The sequence below is a fragment of the Miniopterus natalensis genome, chromosome 4 (assembly GCF_054644295.1).
Source record: "Miniopterus natalensis isolate mMinNat1 chromosome 4, mMinNat1.hap1, whole genome shotgun sequence".
In the NCBI taxonomy this organism is placed as follows: Eukaryota; Metazoa; Chordata; class Mammalia; order Chiroptera; family Miniopteridae; genus Miniopterus; species Miniopterus natalensis.
In genome coordinates, this window is record NC_142084.1 from 69,106,395 (window position 1) to 69,127,698 (window position 21,304).

Genomic DNA, 21,304 nt, shown 5'->3' on the forward strand with positions numbered 1-21,304 from the left:
CTGGCTCTAGAGTTGGAGTCTCCTAGCCATGGAGCCCCATTTAGTGAACACAGAACTGGTTTTACCCCCCAACCCCCATCTCAAAGACCCTGGAGCTTGGTTTAAATGCTCTGCTGTTGATGTTTTGAAACTTTCAATTTCTGAATGAGAGGCCCTGTGTTTTCATGTTGCACGTAGCCCCATAAATTCTGTAGGCAGTCGGTGTGCCAAGCACTTGCTGAAGGACATACACTCTTGGTGAAACCTGATTGTGCTATGAGGTATATAGATGCCCTTAACTCCATAGTACAGATGGGGAAAGTGAGGCTTGGTGTGCATTTGAGAAATGGCTGAGTGGGGCTTGGCACCTTGAGCCTGGGTCTGGTGCTCTGGGAGTATGCGTGCCCAGAATGGATTGCTGGGTATCCGCTGCTGGCATCTGCTCTGGTGTGGCGTAGGCTAATGCCTGGCTGCTGAGGAGACGGGACCACGGGGGGAGGCCCTGGTGGTTTCCTCCTGCCCTTCATGCTTCTAGGAAGTGGCGCCAGCTGGGGTGAGATCACTTCCTCAACTGCCTGCCCACCACCCCCTCGGCTTCCTCTCCCCATGGCCCCATTTAGCCTGCCCAGGGCTCAGTGGTGGTGATGGGGGGGGGGGGGGGGGCGGGGGCGGGAATGGACTGGTGGAGAGGTGGAGACCTGACTCTGGGAGTCCCTACAACCTCTCTGGCCCAAAGGGATTCTCCTTACATCTCTTTCTCTCTGGGCCTGCGACAGAGGGCATGACTGGATCGGGGAGTCCAACCTGGTGGTCCAGCTCTCCGTTCAGTTGCTGGTGCTTATGGAGGGAGGGTGTCCCTGCAAGGCCCCAGAGGATAGCAGCAGTCGGGACCTGGAAGGCAGATATCTTCAAATCTCATTATACCTCCTTTGCTCTCTCTCTCCCCACCAGGTGCCAGCTGATGGCCCCGCTCAGTGCCTCCCTACCCCTGTGCCATGGCCGGCTGGGGTTCCTGGGGATGGGATTTGCTGCCTGTCACAAATCACATTGCCAGGGATTTCCAATCGACCCTGAGCCCAGCTTCTGGGGCCATTGCCGCTGCAGCAGCTGCCCGCCACCGCTGCCACAACCACTGAGGATGCTGCCGGGGGATGGGGTGGCCGAGAAGCTCCTGCAGCCTGCGTCTGGCCTGGGGAGCAGGGCTTAGCTGCTTGTGAGCAGGGTCTGCACCAAGTTGTGTTCACAGTGGCTAAGTTCCGCCCCCTGGGGCCCTCACCTCCTCCAGCTCTGCTGCCTCTCCCTGCCTGTTCTGCCGCCTGGCTTCTCTGGGCTCTGCCTCCCGTGCCTACTGAGCTGAAACACAGTTGATTTGTACAGACTGGCTCAGTTCAGCAGGAACAGGAGTTAAGCCCCCTAGGAGCCCGTGGCCCCTGCCTTCCCTGGATGGGCTGATGCCTGGGGGAAGAGACAGATGCCTGGATTAAGAGAGGAGGACCCAGACCTACAGCTGTGTCTGGAGGAGGGACTTGGGGAGGATGGGACTGGGGATGGGGGTGGATGGACCTAGCTATCTGCTGCAGGCCCCCTCCCCCAACTCTGCTCTTGGAGACCCCCACAGTCCTACCTCCAGCTGGGCTGTGTTCCCAAGGAGGACAGTGGGTGGCCCTTCCAGGAAAAAGGGAAGCCAGCTGTGTCTCCTCCTGGGTGACCCTCTGGGCCTGGAGCCTTGGCCCCTCCTCTCTCAAGCCTGATGGGGGCACTGGCTGGGCCGCACCTTCCCAGCAGCCAGTTACCCAAGAGGAAACTGCCTTGGGCCCTCAGACCGTTAAATGCCAGCTCCAGGCTTCCGGAACCAGGCTGGCCTGACCTGAACGTGCCTGATCCCTTCAACCTGGGTTCTGCAGCTTTCTATCTTGAGGAAGAAGCCATGACACCCCTCTGGTACACAGGGTGGGGAAGGAGACCCCTGTGGGGGTCCTCCAAAAGGACACGAGCAGGCCTGTTCAGTCCTGGGGTGGTCCCAGAGCATGGAAGAGCAGAATGAAGCCCCCCAGGTTGTCAGGGCTGGCCTAATGTACCCCTTTCCCACCTTGGCCAGGGCAGATAGAGGGTTGGGGCAGTCTGTGCTATGCGGTGTATAGTTCCAGTTAAATAAAAGCTGCCCCACTTTATTCCTGAAGGTCTGGTGGTTTGTGATTCACTTCTGCCTTTCATTCCTGGAGTTCCGGCTTTTTGGGTGAGGTGGTTGAATCAGCTCAAATTTACTGGTCCCCTAAGCTCCTGATCTCACATGATCCCCATTCCCTCTGCACCAGTTCTGAGGAAGGCGGCAATTCGGAGAGGGTGACTTGGGCATGGGAAGGTGACCTTGAGGGGTGTCCTGGAGTTGGGGGAAGGTGACTGAAAGAAATCCTGGACTGGAGGGACTGACTTTTGGGGCTGACTGGTGACAGGGAAAGCTTTTCTGGGAGGACCTTGATGGGGTCATGATGCCTAGGGCCAAGGGGAGATGGAATCCAATCTCAGGTAGTGGTGGTGCAGGCTGACCCTGAGGGAAGGCTGGGCATTCAGAGATAGCTGGGACCTGAGGGTCTTGAGCTAGTGACATTTTTGAGGGGTGACTGAGACATAAGAGATAACTCAGCCTGGGTTAAGATTCGGGGTGCCTGGTATCCGAGATGCTGGCGGAGAATTTGGGCTTGAGGTACGCATGAGTTAAGGGGGACACTTGTGGATGACTTCGAGAACTTCGGGGTCAGTTAAGGGGCTCCGGGAGTCTGAGGACCGCATTTGGAGGTGGCTGGGACCACAACGGCCACCTCTACCCCCCAGGCCTCCAGGCGGCGCTAAGGGGAGCGCCGTCCTCCGGGTCGGCCCTCACATACCTGCGGGAACACGCGAGGCGGAGCAGGAGGCGGGGCCGCCTCCAATTGGCCCCCCTGGAGCGCAGGGTGGTACCACTAACCAATCACGGTGCCCTCCCAGCGGCCCACCCACCCAGTCTCCCGGAAGGCTCTGTCCTTGTCTGCCCCAGCTTTGATAGTGATCCACACAGTCCGTCTGTCCGTCTCTAAAGGCAGATGGGTACCGAGAGAATTCCTGCTTCTCGGGGAGCCAGTGAAAGGTAACTGCGGGTCTTCTCGCTGTCCCCTAGACTCCTCACACGATTTAGGGACTGGAAGCCTCATCCGTGGTGTAGGAGCTCAGACACGCCCTGGCGGTGCCCCCACTGACCGCGCCCACCCACCTCTTAGTGTCGGCCCGAGTTCCACTCTTCAGGGGCCTAGTCTAAATGCTGTGTTCCCACCTTTGGGCGGGAGTGTCTTCCCCACCCAGCTGCACCCAGCACCCCCCCCCCCCCAGCAACTTGGAATTAAGTACCCCTAACAGCAGGTGTCTGGAGCCAGGGCACCCCCTAGTGGCTCGTCCCAACGGCGCAAGGGCCATGCAGCCTGGGGTGGGCAGTGGCCCCAAGAAGGTACTAAATCAGGTTTTGTCTCTTGGGGTGCCCTTTCCTTAAACTTTGGAGCCCCAGTCTTCTCATTTGTAAAATGGAAATGTTCCTACCGTAGAACAGGCGTAAAGCACTTGTGAAGGGCTTTGCTCATGGTGACCTCTCCACCCTGCCCCATTACCCCTGGATGAAAACAGCAGTCAGTCCCACTCATTCTGCCCCTTGCTTGAAGCTGTGCCCACAGATGAGGCTGGAGATTTTCTATGGAGGGCCCCTGTTTGGGGGTGGGGGGGAGTGGGACATACACCTCAGTCTCAAAATAAAATAAAGAAGAAAAAGCTGTGTTCAATCTTTAAAAAAAAAAAAAAAGGAAAAAGGAAATACAATATACAGTTCAATAAATAGAAAAAAAGTTATAAAATGATGTGATCTTTTGTCCTTAATTACAAGAGGGAAAAAGATGGGAGGAGTGTGGGGAGGCCAAAAGGACAGTAGCTGGGACTTAAAGACACAAATAGAAAGACAGGCTAGATGGAGAAATATGGTTAAGGGGCAGAGCAGGGAGTCAGAGGAGGAGGAAGGGAGAGAGAGAGCCAGAAAATGCCCAGAGGCCAGCCATTCCTTTCCAAATTGGGGGGAGTCCCTGGCTCGCCTGTGCTTGTCTCCAGGTTTGGAGGACACCAGGTTTGGAGAACAGTGTGAGCATGGCTCGGTTCCTGAGTTGTATGTCCAGTGACTAGCAGGTAGGGAGAGGAACAGCAATGACCCCCCCAGGCCACCCTGGGACCCTGGGACCCACAGGAATAGGAGTCCTGGCCAGATGGGGGTTGAGGTATGTGACGGAGGCCTGAGGCCTCTTTAAATCCTTCAGTGGGGGTGAGCCATTGGTCCTGGCTGGACAGCCTGGAGGTGGCTCCTGAGGCAGTGAGAAGAGGATACAAAGAGAGATTTAGGTGCTCCAACACAAGTCCCCTGGCCACCCAGAGTAGGGTGTGGAGAGGGTCTGCTACATTGACTTTGAGAGCCAGATTCTAGAAAGTCCTGTCTCCCAGCTCCCCTGGAGCCCAAGCCAGGCCTGCGAGTTTGGGGCGGGGGAGCTTGCCTATTGCTTTTGGGGTGCACAAGGTGGGGGTCATACCAGCTGCCCAAGCATACACCCCCTTCTAGGCCTCTGGGTGGTGGTATGGCTTCTGATCCTTGCATCTCGCATACTCGCTCACATAGGCACGCGTGTGGCAGGACGCCCCCCACCTCATTCCCATGTCCAGGCAGGCTTGGGGGATGGCAGGCAAGACCACTTAGCTCCAGCTGGGCTCCTTCCCTGACACAATACTGAGATGCCACAGGACCTCCAGTCCAGGCCCCCGATGCAGAGTGGGTATCACAGAAGCAGGAGCAAAGGGAGACCCTGCCCACCACCTGTCGGACGCCCCTCATCCAAAACGCTCCCGCACCAACAGCATGAGCTTCTTTTTGCCCTTGTAAGTCTGTTTGAGGTTCTCTAAGAACTGGGCAAACTGAAGGTGCCCATCAGGTGCCAGCAGGAAGGTCTCTCGGGCCTTGCCCAGGAACTCAATGAAATCACCATAGTGTCGTGGGCTGATGTGTGTGAGGCGGGAGTGGCTGGTGTTGATGTAGGCTGCCACGGCGGCATCCAAGAGCTGACAGAGTGGTGCCCGGTCAGTGCCCAGTGGCTTGGCTGCCCGGCGAGCCCCCAGGGGACCCAGGCCGGGTGCTGAGAGGGTCCAACGGCGCAGGATGTCAGAGAGCATGGGGGCACAGTGGATACTCCGAATGATGAGGGGGACAATGGCTGAAAGCTCGTGCCGGCCCAGGGAGTGGCTGAGGGAACAGGCCCAGAGGACGTCATTGACAGCAGGGTGGCTGTCCTGGTTGAAGGCGATACTGAGCTGTGCCAGGGCCAGTGAGGCCAGCTTGTAGGCCCGCAGAGGCAGGCCCCGGTGCTCCATGTAGCGGGCCACGGTGAAGAGGTGGGCATGGCCCAGGCCGCCAGCTGCTGCGTCCAGTACGATCTGGTAGGCTGCCTCAAAGGCCGCGTGGTTCTTCTCACACAGGGTGAGGGCGGGCAAGGCGCAGTTCTGTGGGTCTTTCATGGCACACTGCAAGGCCAGGGTGCGGGCGCACGCCCAGAGCTCCTCCCGCTGGGCTGCATCCAGCTGCAGCCGCAATAGAGTGGCATGAGTGGTGCCTGTCACTGCCACAATGGTGGCCGCTTCCACTGGTGTGAATAAGGAGTACCAATTTTGCATGATGTTCATCAGGGCTTGGGGACCTGGGGAAGGTGAGATGGTGAAACTGGTTAGGAAGAGGGGCCCAATGTGGATGTGTGTCCATGGGTTTACCCCAATACCTCCATCCCCAGCAGCAGGGCTGGAGACACATTCCCTTCCTCTCCATCCCCTGCTGTACCCTTCCAAAAGAACAGGGCACAGCAGGACTCGGCAACTGGGTATGTGGGGAGAAAGGGGGAGCACTAAGCTTTGGTGCCACTGACTTTCTTCAAGCCATTTAGCCTGGCCAGCCTCCAGGCTTTTGTCCAGCACAGTCCCTCCACCCAACATTCCCTCCTGGCTTAGCCCTGAGCACAGGCTAGACCCAGAGGAAAGTCTCTGTTTCTCCTGTGCCCGCCTGGTTCCATGAAGAGATGGGTGGCAGGTCCTCTTGGGGACTCTCACCAATCTCCGTGGCACAGCTGACCAGCCAGCGCACCATCTCCCTTCGCCGCCAGGTCATTGTGCTCAGGGTCATCCGCATCACCTGCAGGGTGTGAAATGGGACAGAAAGGGGTCACCCAAAACCTTGGGCTAGCTGAGGGAGAGAGATTGGGATCTTTAGGGGCCCAGGGGGACTTAGAAGTTAGGGGCTGAGTCAGTGAGCCATACAGTCTGGGCAAATGGCTCAGTTTACTGATCTGTAAAATGGGGATAAAAATTGTATCTACTTCATAAGGTTGTGAGAATTAAACAAAATTATGTAGTAATGCTCTTTGCACAGTGCCTGTTGCCTCGAAGTGCTCAGCCATTACTATTAACACTATTGTTGTTGTTATGCTGAGGCCCCATGCATCCTACTCTGGACAACAAGCCAACCTGTCCCTTCTCTCCAGAAAGTTCCATGCTTCATGTCTGCGGATTTCCCCCTGTAACCCCCAAAAGAGCACCTGTTCCACCTTCTTTAACTTCTATCCCCAATAAGCATCTTCCTTGCTTGCCTCTCCCCGCAGGCCCCATCCCCAGTCCTATCTGGTGGACCCTGCCACCAGAAGCCCCCAAGTAGAGGGTTTCCTCTCTAAATCTCCGCCCTTGTCCTTCCCCGCCTCCACATCCCCCTAATGGCTCCAGCCCCCACAGGAAGTTGTTTTGGGCTAATTCTGCCCCTGAGGGCCCCTTGCTTGCTAGTTCTACCTGGGAAGGTCCCACCCCACCCTGCAAGCCTGCCCCAGATGTACCTATTCTCCAGGACCTGCCAGGCCTCTGCATCACACACTCTGCAGCTAGACCTTCACCTACAGGCTGCACTCATGCATGCTTGCCTCTGCCTTGCTCTAGCAAGATGGCCTGGCCCCTGGGGGTGGCCAGAACACTCGCCCACAGGCCCCATGACTTTCAACCACAGACCTCACCCACGGAGGCAGCTCTTCATCTTCAAGACCTTTCTTCAAGCCCAGCCCCTCAATGGTGACCTCTGGACTGGGTTCACCTAAAGGCCTCACCTCCAAGAAAGCTCCTTATTGGCAGGCTTTACCCCCCAACCCCAGCTTCAGCCCTGCCTGCCTATAGTCTTTAAGCATACCAGTCCCAGGCCTCACACCAGTCATAGGCCTCATTCCCAAGGCCAGAACCCCTAGGCTCTGCTCCCTCTATGGCCTACCATCTCACCAGCAGACTCCATGATAGTCCTCCTTATCTTCAGCCACAACCCCCAAGATAGATTCTCACCTTCAGACTGCCACTGAGTCCCTAATTCATAGGCCTACCCCTACTGATAACCTCATGCCCCCACTCCCAGGACTTACAGACTGCCTTTCTGTGGCCAGGCCCAGAGGTGCCACTCACATTCTGGCCCCACCCACAGGGAGCACCCCCCTCCCCCATTCTCCTGGGGGCCCTCACCTGCAGGCCCAGCTCCAGTGCAATGCCCAGCAGAGTGGTGTCTGGTGGTGCGCTGGCTGGGGTGGCTGTCTTACAGGCATCCTGCGCCAGCTTGAAGAGCAAGGCTGGAGAGTGGATATTCTGCTGGATGGAGCCCAATACTGTGTGCACCCACTTGGGGTCTCCTGGGGTGGGGAGGGACATTGGCACCATTGTTACACCAGGCAGTTCACGCAGGTTCCCTCCACACAGGTGCACAGGTATGAGCACGGAGGGTCATGCACCTGGCAGTGATTCTATGAGGATCCAGACTACTCTCTGCACTCCCACCCCCCTTCTCTCTTCTGCCCTCCTCCACTTCCAGTGGGAGAAAGCCATTTAGGAACCTGCTAGATGCCTAATGGTTAAGAACATGGATTCTGGAATCAGAATGCCAGGGTTCAAATCCCTGCCTTGCTGTGTGACTCTGCACAAGTCACTTCACTTCTTTGTGCCTTGGCTGCCCCATCTGTGCATGAGTAATACTAATGTAATGGTACCTGCCTCACAGGGCCATTGAGAGGCCATACCAGTAAAGGCTTTAACATGGCAAAAGCTACACAAATGTTAGTTTTAATCACTATTATCATCCTTGACCTAGATCCTACAATTCTCCATTACTCTGCTCCAGCCACACCAGCCTCCTTTGTTTTTCAAACATATTAGGCACAGTCTAGCCTTAAGGCCTTTGCACCTGCTCTTCCCTTTGCCCAGAATGCTCTTCTCAGATGCTATGGACTGAACTGTGGGCTCCCCCCCATTCATATGTTGAAGCCCTAACTCCCAGCATGATAATATTTAGAGGTGGCGCCTTTAGGAGGCAATTAGATTTAGAGGAGTTCATGAGGGTGGGGCCCCCATAATGGAATTAGTGCCCTTATAAGAAAAGGAGAGACCAGAGCTCTCTCTCTGCCATGTGAAGACACAATAAGAAGGTGGTTGTCTGCAAGCCAGAAGAGAGTCCTCACCAGGAACTGACCATGCTGAAACCCTTGGGCTTCCAACCTCCAGAACTGTGGAAAATAAATTTCTATTGTTTAAGCCACCCAGTCTGTGGTATTTTGTGATGGCAGCTTGAACTAAGACACCAGATATTTGCATGGCTCTGCACATTCATGTCTTGGCTTAAATGCCAACCTGCTTTATCTCCCTCTGGCGCACTTGTTATCTTCTCACTTACTGCATAACTCCCCTCTTCACTTGCTGACTGTCCACTCCCACTAGAATGTAACACCACAGGGCACTGGATTTGGGACAGTTTTTGTTTACTATGGCAACCTTAGCACCTGCCACAGTGCCTGGTCTGTCTAAAAAGTGCTCGAGGAAAACTAGTGGAATAAAAAAGAGGGGGGAAGGAACAAAGGAAAGGAGGGAGGAGACGCAGAGGAGGACAGGGGGCCGAGGGCAGTGTCATCCTCACCCTTGGCAGCAGTCAGCATGGTAGAGGCCAGCTCGCACTGGCGAGTCTCCAGGTGGCCCAGGATGAACCAGCGGGGGAAGCGGTTAGTCAAGACAGAGTCCAGTGGGTTGGGCTGAGGATCTCCAGCCGTAAGTGCTGTCTCCAGTACAGGCAACCTAGGATGAAGCAAAAAGCAAGCCCATGCTGAGGGAAGGCTTGAGTCTCCATCCTTCCTAGGAGAGGCCTCTTGCCTCAGCTGGTACTTCCCCTCTGAGAGAGCAAAGCCCTGAACACCTAGGAAGATGGATGTATGTGCAAGATGTTCACTGCATTTTTATGTCCATCATTTGGGGGTTGATTAAACAATGCTTGCCCAGCCTGCGTGGCTCAACAGTTGAGCATTGACCTATGATCCAGGAGATCGAGGTTCAATTCCTGGTCAGGGCACATGTTTGGGTTGCTGGCTCGATACTCAGTCGGGGGCATGCAGGAGGCAGCTGATCAATGACAACTCTCTCATCATTGATGTTTCTATCTCTCTCTCTCTGAAATCAATAAAGATATATTTAAAAAAAAACAACCAAAAAACAATGCTCAGTGAAAACAAGGGGCAAAGAATAGGCACAGAATAGATCATCAGTATAAAAGGAGGGCCCACTTTCAATTTCCAGATTACGGAATTGCAGAAATCTCAATTCTTGATAAGAAAGCGGAAACACTGCTTGCCTCTAGAGAGATTTAGGTATGTTGGGACAAACCGGCCCAGAAAAGTACTCTCACTTCTGTACACTTCTGTGCCATGTGAATGTCTCTCAAATTCAAAATAATATTATACACTTATACTTAACAGTCAAGAGCACAGGGCAGCCTGGAATGCTAGTGTGAGGTGAGGCTGAGTTCAGGAGGATGGGGCTGTGAGTGCGCCTCCCATCCCTCAGTCCTGTCTGGCCCCCTGCACAGAGTCCCCAGCTATCTGCCTGTCCTTACCTCATGGCTCGCAGTGCCAGGCTGTAGGCCAGGTCAGGGTCGTGGGGTAGCAGGGCGGTGAACAGGTATCGAGCACAGGTGTGCATTGGCACACTCTCCCGGAACAGCACCTCTCCGAAGCCACTGAAGGGACCCCCTGCAGGGGCAGCCTTAGCTCAGCCCCCAGGTGTGGGCTCACTTTTGTATTTCTGCCCCTCCCCAGGTTTCACCAGACCCCGGGCTGAGTAGGGGATGGGCAGACCCCAGGACAGAGTGGCTGGGACTAGCGGCTGGAGAGGCCCTGAGCATGGGGGCACATGGCTGAGACAGAAAAGCCGTGAAAAATTTGAAGTGGAAACCCTGGGCACCCCTGGGTGGGGGGGCAGAACTCAGATGAGGGGTGAGGGCAGAGGTGGAGCTGCACCTGACCAGGGGTGGGGTCTCATAAGGCAGGACCATGGGCAGAGCCAGTAAAGTCCAGCTGGGCATTAACGACTTGGCTCCTTGACTCCCAAGGAGGGTAGGGGGCAGGATCTCACCACTCGCAGCAGTTGTTGGCTGCCAGAACGTGCTAGGGGGCAGGTCCAAGGCCTGGATCTCATCTTTTAGGGAATGCTAAGGTAAGGACTAAAAGACTTGTCTAGGGGCAGAGCCTCTTGATCCAGCAGCAACCTGACCAGCTCAGGCCAAGGGGAGGACTGTGACTTTTGGAACAGCCAGGCCTAGGGGCAGGGCCTCACCATCCAGGAGCAGCCCCGCCTGCTTGCGTAGCAAGTGAACCAGCCGCTCGTCCAGCTCCACCTCCTCCAGAAGAGCCAACAGTTGCTCCTCATTGCGCACCACCTTGTCCTGGGCGTACAGCCCCTCAGGCAAGGCCCGCTGCTGTCCCAGGCCCAGCAGTGCCACCTCCAGCGCCAATGCCAAGTAGGACTCCCCAGAGTTCCCGGGTACCTGCACGTGCTGGTAGGCCACCTTCTGCTTCTCGAGGCCTGAATCTGTGGGAGACGGGCACCAACGATGCTGGAAGGGGACCCCTTTTTCTGGGACCCCCAATGGACCTTAACCCAAGACATGGAAACTGAGGGTATGTGGTATAGGAGTCGTCTAGCTGCTCCCAGCACTGACCAGGGGCTGGGGGTCATCTTCAAGCAGCAGACAGGCCCATAGCAGCCTCACTTTCAGAAGCTAAGCTATTTGCTCCTAGCACTGTAGACGGGAACAGGGAAGAGTCTGCAGCAAGGGTAAGGGTGTAGCTTTACTTTCTAGCGGTGCTGAGCCGGGGGGTTAACTAAGGAGGTGGGGATTGCCCCACCTCCTTCCGGGGTCCCCACTGTGTGTACCTGGGTAAAGGGTGAGGGTCTCTTCCTCCAGGCGACAGGCCTCCAGAAGCGCCCTGCAGAGGCAGCCAATGGGGTCCAGGGGGTGGCCCACCCATCCTTCTGTGTTTGTGATGCAGGTGGAGCCTTTTTGCAGCAGCTCTGCAGGCCGGAAGTGGGGCTCAATGCCCAACCATCTTCCAAGCCCCTGGGGGAGCTCCCTCTCTCTGAACTCCAGCCCAGCCTCCCAGTGTCTGCCCACCATCTGCCCACCCAGGGGTCATCTTGAGATGTGCAGCAGCTTTCACCTCTACAGCCCTCTGGCTTCCTATCCCACAGCTACTCCCAGGCCTGGCAGGACACCTGGAGGGAACTGGCCACTTTCCCTCCAACCAGTCATTCCCTTCTCAAAACCCATAATCCCACCCACCTCTCTCAAGCCCAGCCAGCAGCTTCTGGGTGTTCTCTTGGGAACTGCTGCCTGTGGAGGCTGCAGGCTGCTGGGCTTACTGTGCTTCTGAAGTTCAAGCTCTTGAATTCAAGCAGCGGTTCCCTGACTTTTAATCCTGCAGCCTTCCCAGTGGCTTTGTGAGCCCTCAGTTCCCTATATTAAATTCCTGTATGCTCAAGACACCTATAGTGGTTTGGCTTTCCCACTGCGACCTTAAGTTGTACCCACAGACCCCCTTGCTTGTCATACCCTCCTGTAGTTGGCATCTGTGCCTGCAGCCCCAGGGCCTGATAATATTGGTACCCACCTTTTTTCTGCTGCTTGTAGCTCTCAAGCTGATGCCGCCGCTGCAGCCGGAGTGTGTTGACTATGGCTCCTGCCAGCCGCAGGGCCTGGCGGGGGTATCCATGGGCACGCAGCGTGTCCACACGGGCACAAGCAGTGGGGAATGGCTCCCCCAGCCAGAGGGGGCGGCCCTGGGGATCGAAGGCTGCCTTGTCACTGCCCACATGGCCTGTGAGACTGGGGCCATAGCAGTCACTTGCCAGGATCCTCTGTAGGTGGGTGTCACTCCAATGCAGTGATCCAGCCTGCAGGGCGCGGCCAAACACGGTGTGGCGGGAACCTGCAGCCACCACCTCCTCCTCCTCTGGGCCTGGGGGGGAGGTGTCCAACATGGCTTAGCAGCGGGGCTGTGGCCAGTTCCCCACACTGAGTGCCAGCTTAGAGCTAGACTCTAGGTGCATTGATGGACATGTGTCATCTCAAATCCTTACAGCAGCCTTTCAAAGGGACATGTGTGAACGCGTGTGTTGGACAGAGGCTGAATACTTGTCTCTGTTCATCTTTCTATCCCCTACATTCTGTTGCTCTTTTTTTCTCTTTATGTCTCTCCCCATTCTCCTTACTCTCTCCTTCTCTGTCTCTTTCCTTATATCTCTGAGTCTCTCTTTTCAAGATCTTCCTTTTCTTTTCTCTCTGTTCCCCCCACTCCTGCCTCCATTGCCAGGAGGAGGCTAAATTAGGAGACCAGCCCAGAACCACAGGTGTCTTAAGCATTTCATTTCAGTTTCTCTTGGGCTACCCACTGCCCTGCCATGGGCAGTCCCTCCCTCCTGCAGGGCAGGGCAGGGCAGGGCAGGCAAAGACTCAGGCCCCCTTCCCTTTTCCCCAGAGCACCATGATGGGGAGGTAGGATACCAGCAGAGGTAATGGTTTTGGGGTTATGGCAGGGACCCCTCTCCTACCTGGGCTGAGGGCTGCGGTGGGCTGCAGGGTTGGCCCGTTGAGAGAGTAGTTGCCCTCTTCCAGTGGGCACACATCCAGCTTGTCCCACTTGCCAAGCAGCTGGAGCCAGCTCGCCCGCTCCTCTGGTTTACAATGGGGGCTCAGGACTACACACACCCACAGGGCCCCTGGGAGGGAGGGCAGTGAATGGGGAGGTTCAATATTCATGTCAACAGTAGCAGCACACATTTATGGAGTGCCTACCATGTGCTGTGCACTACTCTCTGCTTCACTCTCACCTTGGGCCTCTGAGGTTGTAGCTAATGGTCTCTTTAAAGGTAAGAAAACAGGCACAGAGAAGTCAAGTCACCGGCTCAAGGTTACATAGCTGAGAAGTTGGAAGGATTCAAACCCAGGCCTCCAGACTCCTCTCACTGTTTTTTCCCCCCATAGTGCTTATCACCATCTATCATAGGGGTCAGCAAGCTACTGCACCTGGAGAAAATCCAACCCACTCCCTGTTTTTCAACAGCCTACAAGATAAGATTTATTCTTACATTTTTTAATGGTGGTGGGGGGGGGAATCAAAAGAAGAATATTTTGTGACTTATGAAATTCAGATAAATAAGTAGTGGCTGTAAATACAGTTTTACGGGAATTCTGCCATGCCCATTCAGTTATGTTAGTTTGTGGTAGCTTTTCCCCTACAACAGGCAAAACTGAGGAGTCATTACAGAGACCAAATGGCACAAAAAGCCGAAACTATTGACGATCTGGTCCTTATGGAAAATGTGTGTCAACCCCTGGTCTAATGGGTTTGTATATGTTCTCATCTGTCTCCCCTATCAGGTGTCAGCTTCATGAGGGCAGGCATTTAATCTGTTCCTTGCTGTAGCTCCAGCAATCAGTACCAGCGAGTGCCTTGTACATCAGAGGTGCTGATGAAAGGAGGAAGGACTCAGGGGCCAGACCTCAATCTCAGAGTCGGGGGGCAAGACCTAACGCCAAAGCCCTGGTGCCTGCTCTGCTCCAGGTCTGGGCCTTACCCAGCTCGTCCCACAGCTGCCGGCACTTGTCTGTCATGCCGGCGCCCTGCTGCCGCCACAGGGCCAGGCGTGGGTCCTGCAGAAACTGCTCGGTCATGAGGATCAGCATGCGTGCCCCATTGGAGTCCCGCATTCGCAGCATCTCCCGGACCTGCATGGGGACAGGCTGGTCAGGAAGGGGTGGGGCACCAGCACCAGTGTCTTCCAGCCCCAGTGCAGCCCTGCTGCGCATGCCATGCCCACACAGCACCTTGCAGAACATGGAGCGCAGCTGCTGGCTGGCGCCATAGTAGCCACCGTTGGACAGCAGCTGCTTCACCTGCTCCTGGATCTGCTCCTCATCCAGGTGCCAGCAGTTGGCATCCTCAATGCCTGCACCTGCTGTGGGGTCTGGAGCACCTGTGGGGTGGGAAGGAAAGATGAGGCTTGGGTTAGGGAAGGTAGGCCTCTGCCTCTGCCATTATTTCAGTCCTCTAAACCACCCAACCCATCCCAAAGTTCCACTCATCATCCATCCATCCCACCCGAAAAACCACCCATCCATCTGTCTGACCATCATCCCATCTAAAATGTCATCCATCCATCCCACCCAAAACATCAGTGGCTCATTCACTCATTTACTTATTCATCCATCTTAACTGAACACCAACCTACCAATCTACCCATCCATCCATCTCACCTAAAGTGCTGCCTACCTATTCATCCATCCATTGATCTTGCTTAAAACATCACTAGCTCATCCATCCATTTACTGATCATCCATCTTACCCAAAATACCACCCACCCATTCCCCCCATCCATTCATCCATGCAGGTGGGATGATGGTCCATCCCACCTGAATCATCACTTGCCCTCCTACTCATCCATCCATGCCACCCAAAACATCATCCACACACCCACATCCAAACCACTCACCTCCCCCATGTCATGCCATGCACCTATCCATCCATAACCCTTAGCATACATACCTACCCCATTAGTCAAGGATCCATCTTACCTATAACTTCCACCTGCTCCCCTATCTATATCCAACCATCCAGCTACCTACCCTTATTTGTCTTTTCAACTAATCTGTACCAACCACACAAAATATCCAGACTTGCCCAGTCGGTGTGGCTCAGTGGTTGAGTGTTGAACCATGAACCAAGAGGTCACTAGTTTGATTCCTGGTCAGGGGACATGCCAGGGTTATGGGCTCGATCCCCAGTAGGGGGTGTACAGGAGGCAGCCAATCGATGTTTCTCTCATCCATGTTTCTCTCTCTCTACTCCTCTCCCTTCTTCTCTCTCTAAAATCAATAAAAACATGTTAAAAAAAAAATCCACTGACTTATTCATCCATTGACCCATAGAACCGCACTATCCACCCATCCAACGAACCCAAACTTTCTATCTATTCTTCTCCCATCAAACCATCCATTCATATGTATCTCCCAAAACACCCACTACTGCATTAGTCCATCCATCTGTCCTACACCCACTTGATCCATCCACCATGTCAGTCCACACCTATGAACATTCCATACATCCATCAACTCACCCCCAATCCATGTACCCATTGCTTCTTCCAATTTTCTACCAACCTTATCTGTCCACCACCATCAATGTACCTCAACCCCCTCAATCAAAGCCCATTCCACCCAACCTCACCTCTAATTATTACCAATTCCCCATTCACCTACCATCCTAGCTAATCATCTATCTATTCATCCATCCCATCTGCTTTTCCACACCATCAGTTCACCCCAACTCCTTATCACGAACACCTTCTGCATCCACCTACCCCCACCCTCAATTATCCAACTACTTATCCATCTATCTGCCATTTATCCTGTCCCATTCTTGCCATCATTACAGTTAGACAACACAGTCCCTTGTAGCCCCAAACTCTCCCAGAGCTCATAACACCTCCTGGTCTATTTCCCACCAACACCCACACCTGACATCCACATACCTTTCATGTCCTTCACCCACCCACACTAAGGCATGCTCCTGTGATCTTGGGACATCGCCACCCTGGGGCCCGACTTCCCATTTGTTCCCTCAATTCTCCACATTGGCTGATTTCAGCCATTCATCTGACCAGGGCGACATCAAATCCAGACTCTGCCACCTAGTAGGTGTGTGACCTTGATCTCAGGCAATGGTATTCCCTCTACCCCTACTCACGGATCAAGGGGACCTGAGGACTCTGTGACAAATGCTTTCCACATGGCAAGTGAGATGGCTTCGAGCTGAGGCCTCACCACCCCAATCAGACCCCAAGGCACCCCTACCGTGCACCAGGTTGATCTCGGAGCCCAGGAGCAGGATCTCATCAGCCAAGCGCTGGGCAGTGGGCAGCACCTCAGTGTGGTGGGCGCTGATGAGATACTGCACGAACTTCTGAAGCTGGTCCCGGTTCATCTGGGAGAGAGTCTCAGAGATGGGCAGCCGCAGCTCCACCTGATAGGCATGCCGAATTCGGTACAGTGACAGGGCCACCACATGGGCACAATAGAAGAGGTCACGATTGTCACAGCCACAGCTCACAGACGTAATCTTACAGCGATCAAAGCTGATGGAAACGTGGTAGAGGCGCTCAGGCTCTCCGGGGCCCGCAGGCTCCCGGATGTTACCGCTTAGGTGGAACCCTAAGACAAATACCAAACCATCACCACTGTGTTACCCCAGGGACAGGGGGTGCTCATCCATGGAGCACAGCAAGACCCAGGTGCAAATGCCAGCTGAGTAACCTAGAACAAGTCACTTAATCTCTGTGCCTCAGTCTCCTCATCTGTCAAATGAGAACAAACAGTAACATCCTCCTCCATATAGTTGCAATGAGTATTAAATGAGTTAATAGTTGGCAAGGGCTTAGAACACTGTTGGCATACAGTAAGTCCTAAATAAATGCAAGTATAAATATTACTATAGAAATGCTATTAAAGATGGTTTTCTCAGTTCTTGGGTTACCGTGGATACAGCCTGGGGTCCAGATGCCCTGTAACTTCCTAGGAAAATGCCAAAGGCCTGTGAAACTTGGGGGTGAGGGGCAGATGTGGCAGGCCAGGTCACCCCATCACCCCCTGCCCCTCCCTGGCCCCTGGGGAGCCCAGATGCCAGGCTCATCAGACTGGTTGGGCAGCTCAGGCCCCAGCCAGCCCTGGCTGCGTCATGCGGGGAGACAGCAGCTTCCTCATACCGGCTGGAGGTGGCCAAGTCTGTGGCCAGCTGGGCCATGTCCGGGCAAGGGGGACCCCAGGCTGACAGGATTTAGGGAGGGTCATCTTGGCCAAGACCCTGCCTCCAGCTGGGAGACATGACCTGCCCCCATGGAGGTGTGGTGTTCCAGGGCTCACCTGTTTTCTGGCTCAACCTCTACTGGTTCCCTTCTGAGCTCTGCTGCCTGAGGTCAAGAATCATCTTTCACCTCTAGCTCTAAATCTCTGACCCCTCCCCTCCCTTCCACTGGACTCCGTTACCTGAGGTATAAGACCACCCCTCATAGCTGATCCTAAACTTCTACCCTAGAGTCCCACCTAAGCCTTAGGTCTGGTCCCAACCTCTACCTGAGTCTCTCTGCCTGAGGCCTAGTATCATTCTTGCCTCTGTCTCTTGGATCTCAGGCCCAGTGCATCACTGGGTCTCTCTGCCTGAGGTATGGAACCTTCTCTCATTTCCAGCTTACCTCCCAATCTCACCATCTCTTCCTCACCCTCCAAATAAGCTGTGTGAGCTGGCAACATCCTTCCCCCAGACCCTTCATCTACGCTGGCTGACTGAGGCCTAGGCAGATTCCTGCTCTTTAGTTCACAATATCTTGTCCAACTTTCCCCAGAGAACTGGAACTTCCCCCTGGCCCAGGCCTCCCTGGAAGGGGTACTTACCTACTTGGAGCACTCGGTCTACGGCCCCGCTCTGCAGCAGGTGCAGCCCTCGGGTGAAGGGCACCCGGGTGTCGTGCTCGCCCTCTGGAGGCTGGTAGCCCAGTGATGAGTACATACATATTTCCCGTTCACTGCGTGGAAACGACCAGAACACAATGCGCTTTTGGACTGGCTCTGGCACCCGGGAGAAACGCTCCTCGACCTGAAGGAAGGGCCGGTGGGTTAGAAACCCCAGCTTGAGTCCCGGCTTTGCCATTTACAAGCTGCATGACCTTGGGCAAGTCACTTTGCCTCTCTGAGCTTCGGTTTTCTCAAGTGGGATTGGGGATGTTAATAGTACCAGCCTCCTGGGTATTGCGAGGATTAAATATGTATTAATCTATATAAACTGCTTGCAACAACACCGGGCCCATAGGAAGTTCTAGAACTTTCTGCTGCTCCCCCCGCCCAGGGTATCAGGTCTCAAGGTACAGATGTCAGGTAGCCCTGTCTCCTAGACTTTGAGGGGGCAGGAGAAAGAAAGATAATAGTTATAAGAATAGTGACCAGGCCTATATTTTCTTAGCTTATACTATTCTAAATGCTCTATGTATGCAATTTCCCTTAATTTGCACGGCAAAATCCCAATGATACTAATCACATTTTATAGCCTGAGGAATCTTAGGCCCAGATGTGGAGTGAATTCATTTGTTCAGGGTCCCAGAGCTGGTGAGCTCCAACTCCCAACACACTCTGTTCCCAGCTTCCAAGGGTCCCCAGGAAGGGAGGGGAGTCCTAGCCACCCCCATGGGCTCTGGGCAATGAACTGAGCTGGTTGAGCCTGCGTACCAATCCAGGCTTGCTACCTACTGACTGGGTGACCTTGGGCAAGTTTCTCAACCTTTCTGTGCCCCAGTTTCCTCAGAGTGGGAAGGAAAACCACAACTCCCAAAGGGTTGCAGAAGATTTCTATGAGCTTCTATGGGGCAAGAGCTTTTCTAGTGCCCAGCCTGGCCAGGGGAGGTACATGGGAGTTCCAGAGATGGTTCTAGGATTATTCTGGGCATCTCACACACAATGAAGGGGCAGGGACCCTCCAGAGCCCCCAAATCTGGGTTTTAGAGGGAAGTGGGAGGGTCAGTGACTGGCCTAGGCCTCAGGGACAGTTGGCAGATGACTAAGGAGGGACTTTCCAGGCCATGAATCAGAGCCTGCTCCATCCACACTTGGCCCAGACCCATTAGTCCCAGCAGGCTTCCTAATTCTGGAGAGGTCAGCGGCAAAGAATACCCCCTCAAAGCCAGGCAGAGCCTGTGGGAACTCATAAGGTGGTTTTTGTTTTTTTATTCCCCCCCCCCCTTGAGCTCATAAGGTTTAATCAGGTTTGGGCCACATCTCCAGCTCCTGGGGCACCTACACTGAGGCTGAAAAAGAGGACATCGTGGGCCCCAGCCCTGGGGCATCCTGTCAGAATCCCAAGAAGCCATAGAGGCAGGATTGCAGGTGCACCTGTTCAGACACCATCACTCCACAGACCCTGACCTTGCTGCCTACCTCTGGCACGACTGGGATGGATGTGGGAGACAGAGAGAAGGGGACTTGGGGGAGACCCTGAAACTGGAGAAATCCTTGCAGCCTACCAGGAAGGGCTGGGCAGTCCCTGATGGGAGGTGATCCCAGAAGTAGTGGGGGTGGGAGTGGGAGACAGGACCTGAGGGAAGGATCTGGAGGAGAGGGGGGCTTCCCATGGGACAGGTGGGTTCTGGAGGCTGGGGGAGCATAAAGGGGTGTGTCAATCTGAGATCTGCAGAAATGGGGGAGTCCTCTACAGGGGGTATAGGGTAGAGATCTGGAATAGGGGAGTGTGGGTCTCTAGGGGCTGTGTTCTGGGGTGTCTCCAATGGGGGCAGCTTGTAGGAGTTAGAGAGAGGAGTGAAGATTGAATGGGGTGCTCTAATGGGGGATGAGGATGAGATGGGAAGAGAGGGGTACCCAGGGTTGTGAGAGCACCATGGGGAGGAGAAGGAAGTGTCAAGAGTTGGTATCTAGGGCGCTGGGGGCATCCCTGGGTCTTGTGGGCTGGAGGGCAGGGCTGGCCGGGAAGGGATGAGGGTGGGTCATGAGGTTTGAAGGACTGAAATGGGAAGATAAGGGGGTGCCTGGGGGCAGGGTTAAGGACCTGGGAGAAGACTTCAGCCCAGTGGGGGCGGGTCCGGAGGCTGGGGGCTGGGCGGGGGGGTGGGGGGAGAAGGACTATCGGGAAATGGGCTGGGTGTGCGTTCTTCCCCCCGCCCCTCTCAGTCACCTGCTCGAAGGCCCAGCTCTCGGCTACTCGTTTAGCGCTGAGGTCCAGCAGCGCCTCGGGCCGGCCCCGGCCGCACACGGCCCCGGCCCCGGCCCCGGCATCGCGCTCCTCCGGTCCCGCGGGGCAGCTCCGACTCCGTTTGGCCGCTGGGGTGTCCATCGGCCGGGGCCGGGGCCGGGGCGGGGCCTGTTGGGGGGAGTCGGTCCGATGCCCGCTCGGCTTCTCCGGCTCCCGCGACCCCTACCCGCCTTCCCGTCCTTCCTTCACGCAGGGTCGCACTGGGACCCCCGCTACTCCCACCCCAGCCCCGCGGCTGGCCGGCTGGGTGATGCGGCCCCTTTAAGACTCTTCACAACAATGAAGCTGCCTCGGCGGCCGCTTTATCCTCCGCCTTGTCCCGCCCCCGCCGCCCGTCCCAATTGGCCCCCCCGTCGGCCTACGAGGTCCTCCTCTGCTATTGGCAGCACGGCCTAACTCGTCTCTAAATTGCCGCTGTTCATTCGTTATATGAGCTGCCTGTCTTTTCGGAGGAGCCCAATAAGAGCCCTCAACGAGCGGCACTGTCAATCAGGAGGCGCCGGAGGCCAATCAGAGTGGGAGGACTTCCGCGGCGCTGGCCCTGTGCGGAGTTTCGGGGAGGGCCTTGAGTTCATTCACAACATTCCTCCCCGCCCCCCTTGGGCTGGACAGCGCGCCCGGGGCAGCTGGAGCTGCGCCCACATACGGCTTTGTTTACCGAGGGTCGCTTCCGGGCGCCGGGAGGGGACAATCCACACGGCTCAGCCGGGGAGCGAGACAGAACGACGGGATCCCCAGGCAGCAGCTCAGCCCCCTTTTTCCTCTGGTCTGTGTGACGCGAGAAAATCCCTGGGCGCCGGGTGGTTTTGATAGCTGGGGTGGGGGAAGATCACTGGCCCCTTATTAGTGCTCTTGGGGGCTGCGGACCTCCTCTCTAGAAATAGAGCACAAGTCAAGCCCATTGTGAGCCCCAAGCTAGGAAGCCCCAGTCCATTTTATGCCCTAAATATGTCATTGAGTCATATGAAATTGCTGATTTTCGACCATTTATGACTTATTAAAATGGCAATTTCATAAGGTTTGACGAAAGACGTGTCAAATACGACCACCTGTGAATATTTTTTCTGACATCTTTGGCCTGGAAG

General features: G+C 55.2%; 1 protein-coding gene across 3 annotated transcripts; it reads right to left on the reverse strand.

Moving 5' to 3' along the window:
- Window positions 1-3,772: 3,772 nt before the first annotated feature.
- ZSWIM4 (zinc finger SWIM-type containing 4) lies at window positions 3,773-20,300 on the reverse strand. Of its 3 annotated transcripts, XM_087816758.1 has the most exons (14): window positions 20,142-20,300; window positions 17,858-18,059; window positions 16,265-16,621; window positions 14,240-14,388; window positions 13,990-14,140; window positions 12,964-13,131; window positions 12,024-12,371; window positions 11,290-11,427; window positions 10,690-10,944; window positions 9,971-10,106; window positions 9,005-9,159; window positions 7,567-7,730; window positions 6,130-6,211; window positions 3,773-5,726 (listed from the first exon to the last, which is right to left on the reverse strand). In XM_087816758.1, the coding sequence occupies exons 1-14, from the start codon at window positions 20,298-20,300 to the stop codon at window positions 4,867-4,869; spliced, it is 3,324 nt and encodes a 1,107-aa protein (XP_087672884.1). In that variant the 3' UTR covers window positions 3,773-4,866. The 3 variants fall into 3 exon arrangements, with proteins under 3 accessions (XP_087672884.1, XP_087672885.1, XP_016073463.2); XM_087816759.1 differs by lacking the exon at window positions 11,290-11,427; XM_016217977.2 differs by lacking the exon at window positions 20,142-20,300 and having other exon boundaries at window positions 16,265-16,545; window positions 17,858-18,067.
- Window positions 20,301-21,304: the final 1,004 nt, after the last annotated feature.

Excerpts from the sequence above, each read along its gene's own strand:
- ZSWIM4 (XM_087816758.1), bottom strand. The coding sequence starts at position 20,300 with ATGGACACCCCAGCGGCCAAACGGAGTCGGAGCTGCCCCGCGGGACCG. Across the intron at positions 16,622-17,857 it reads AGACCGAGTGCTCCAAGTAG|GGTTCCACCTAAGCGGTAAC; the intron begins GTAAGTACCCCT and ends TATTTGTCTTAG. Across the intron at positions 7,731-9,004 it reads CATGCTGACTGCTGCCAAGG|GAGACCCCAAGTGGGTGCAC; the intron begins GTGAGGATGACA and ends TCCCCACCCCAG.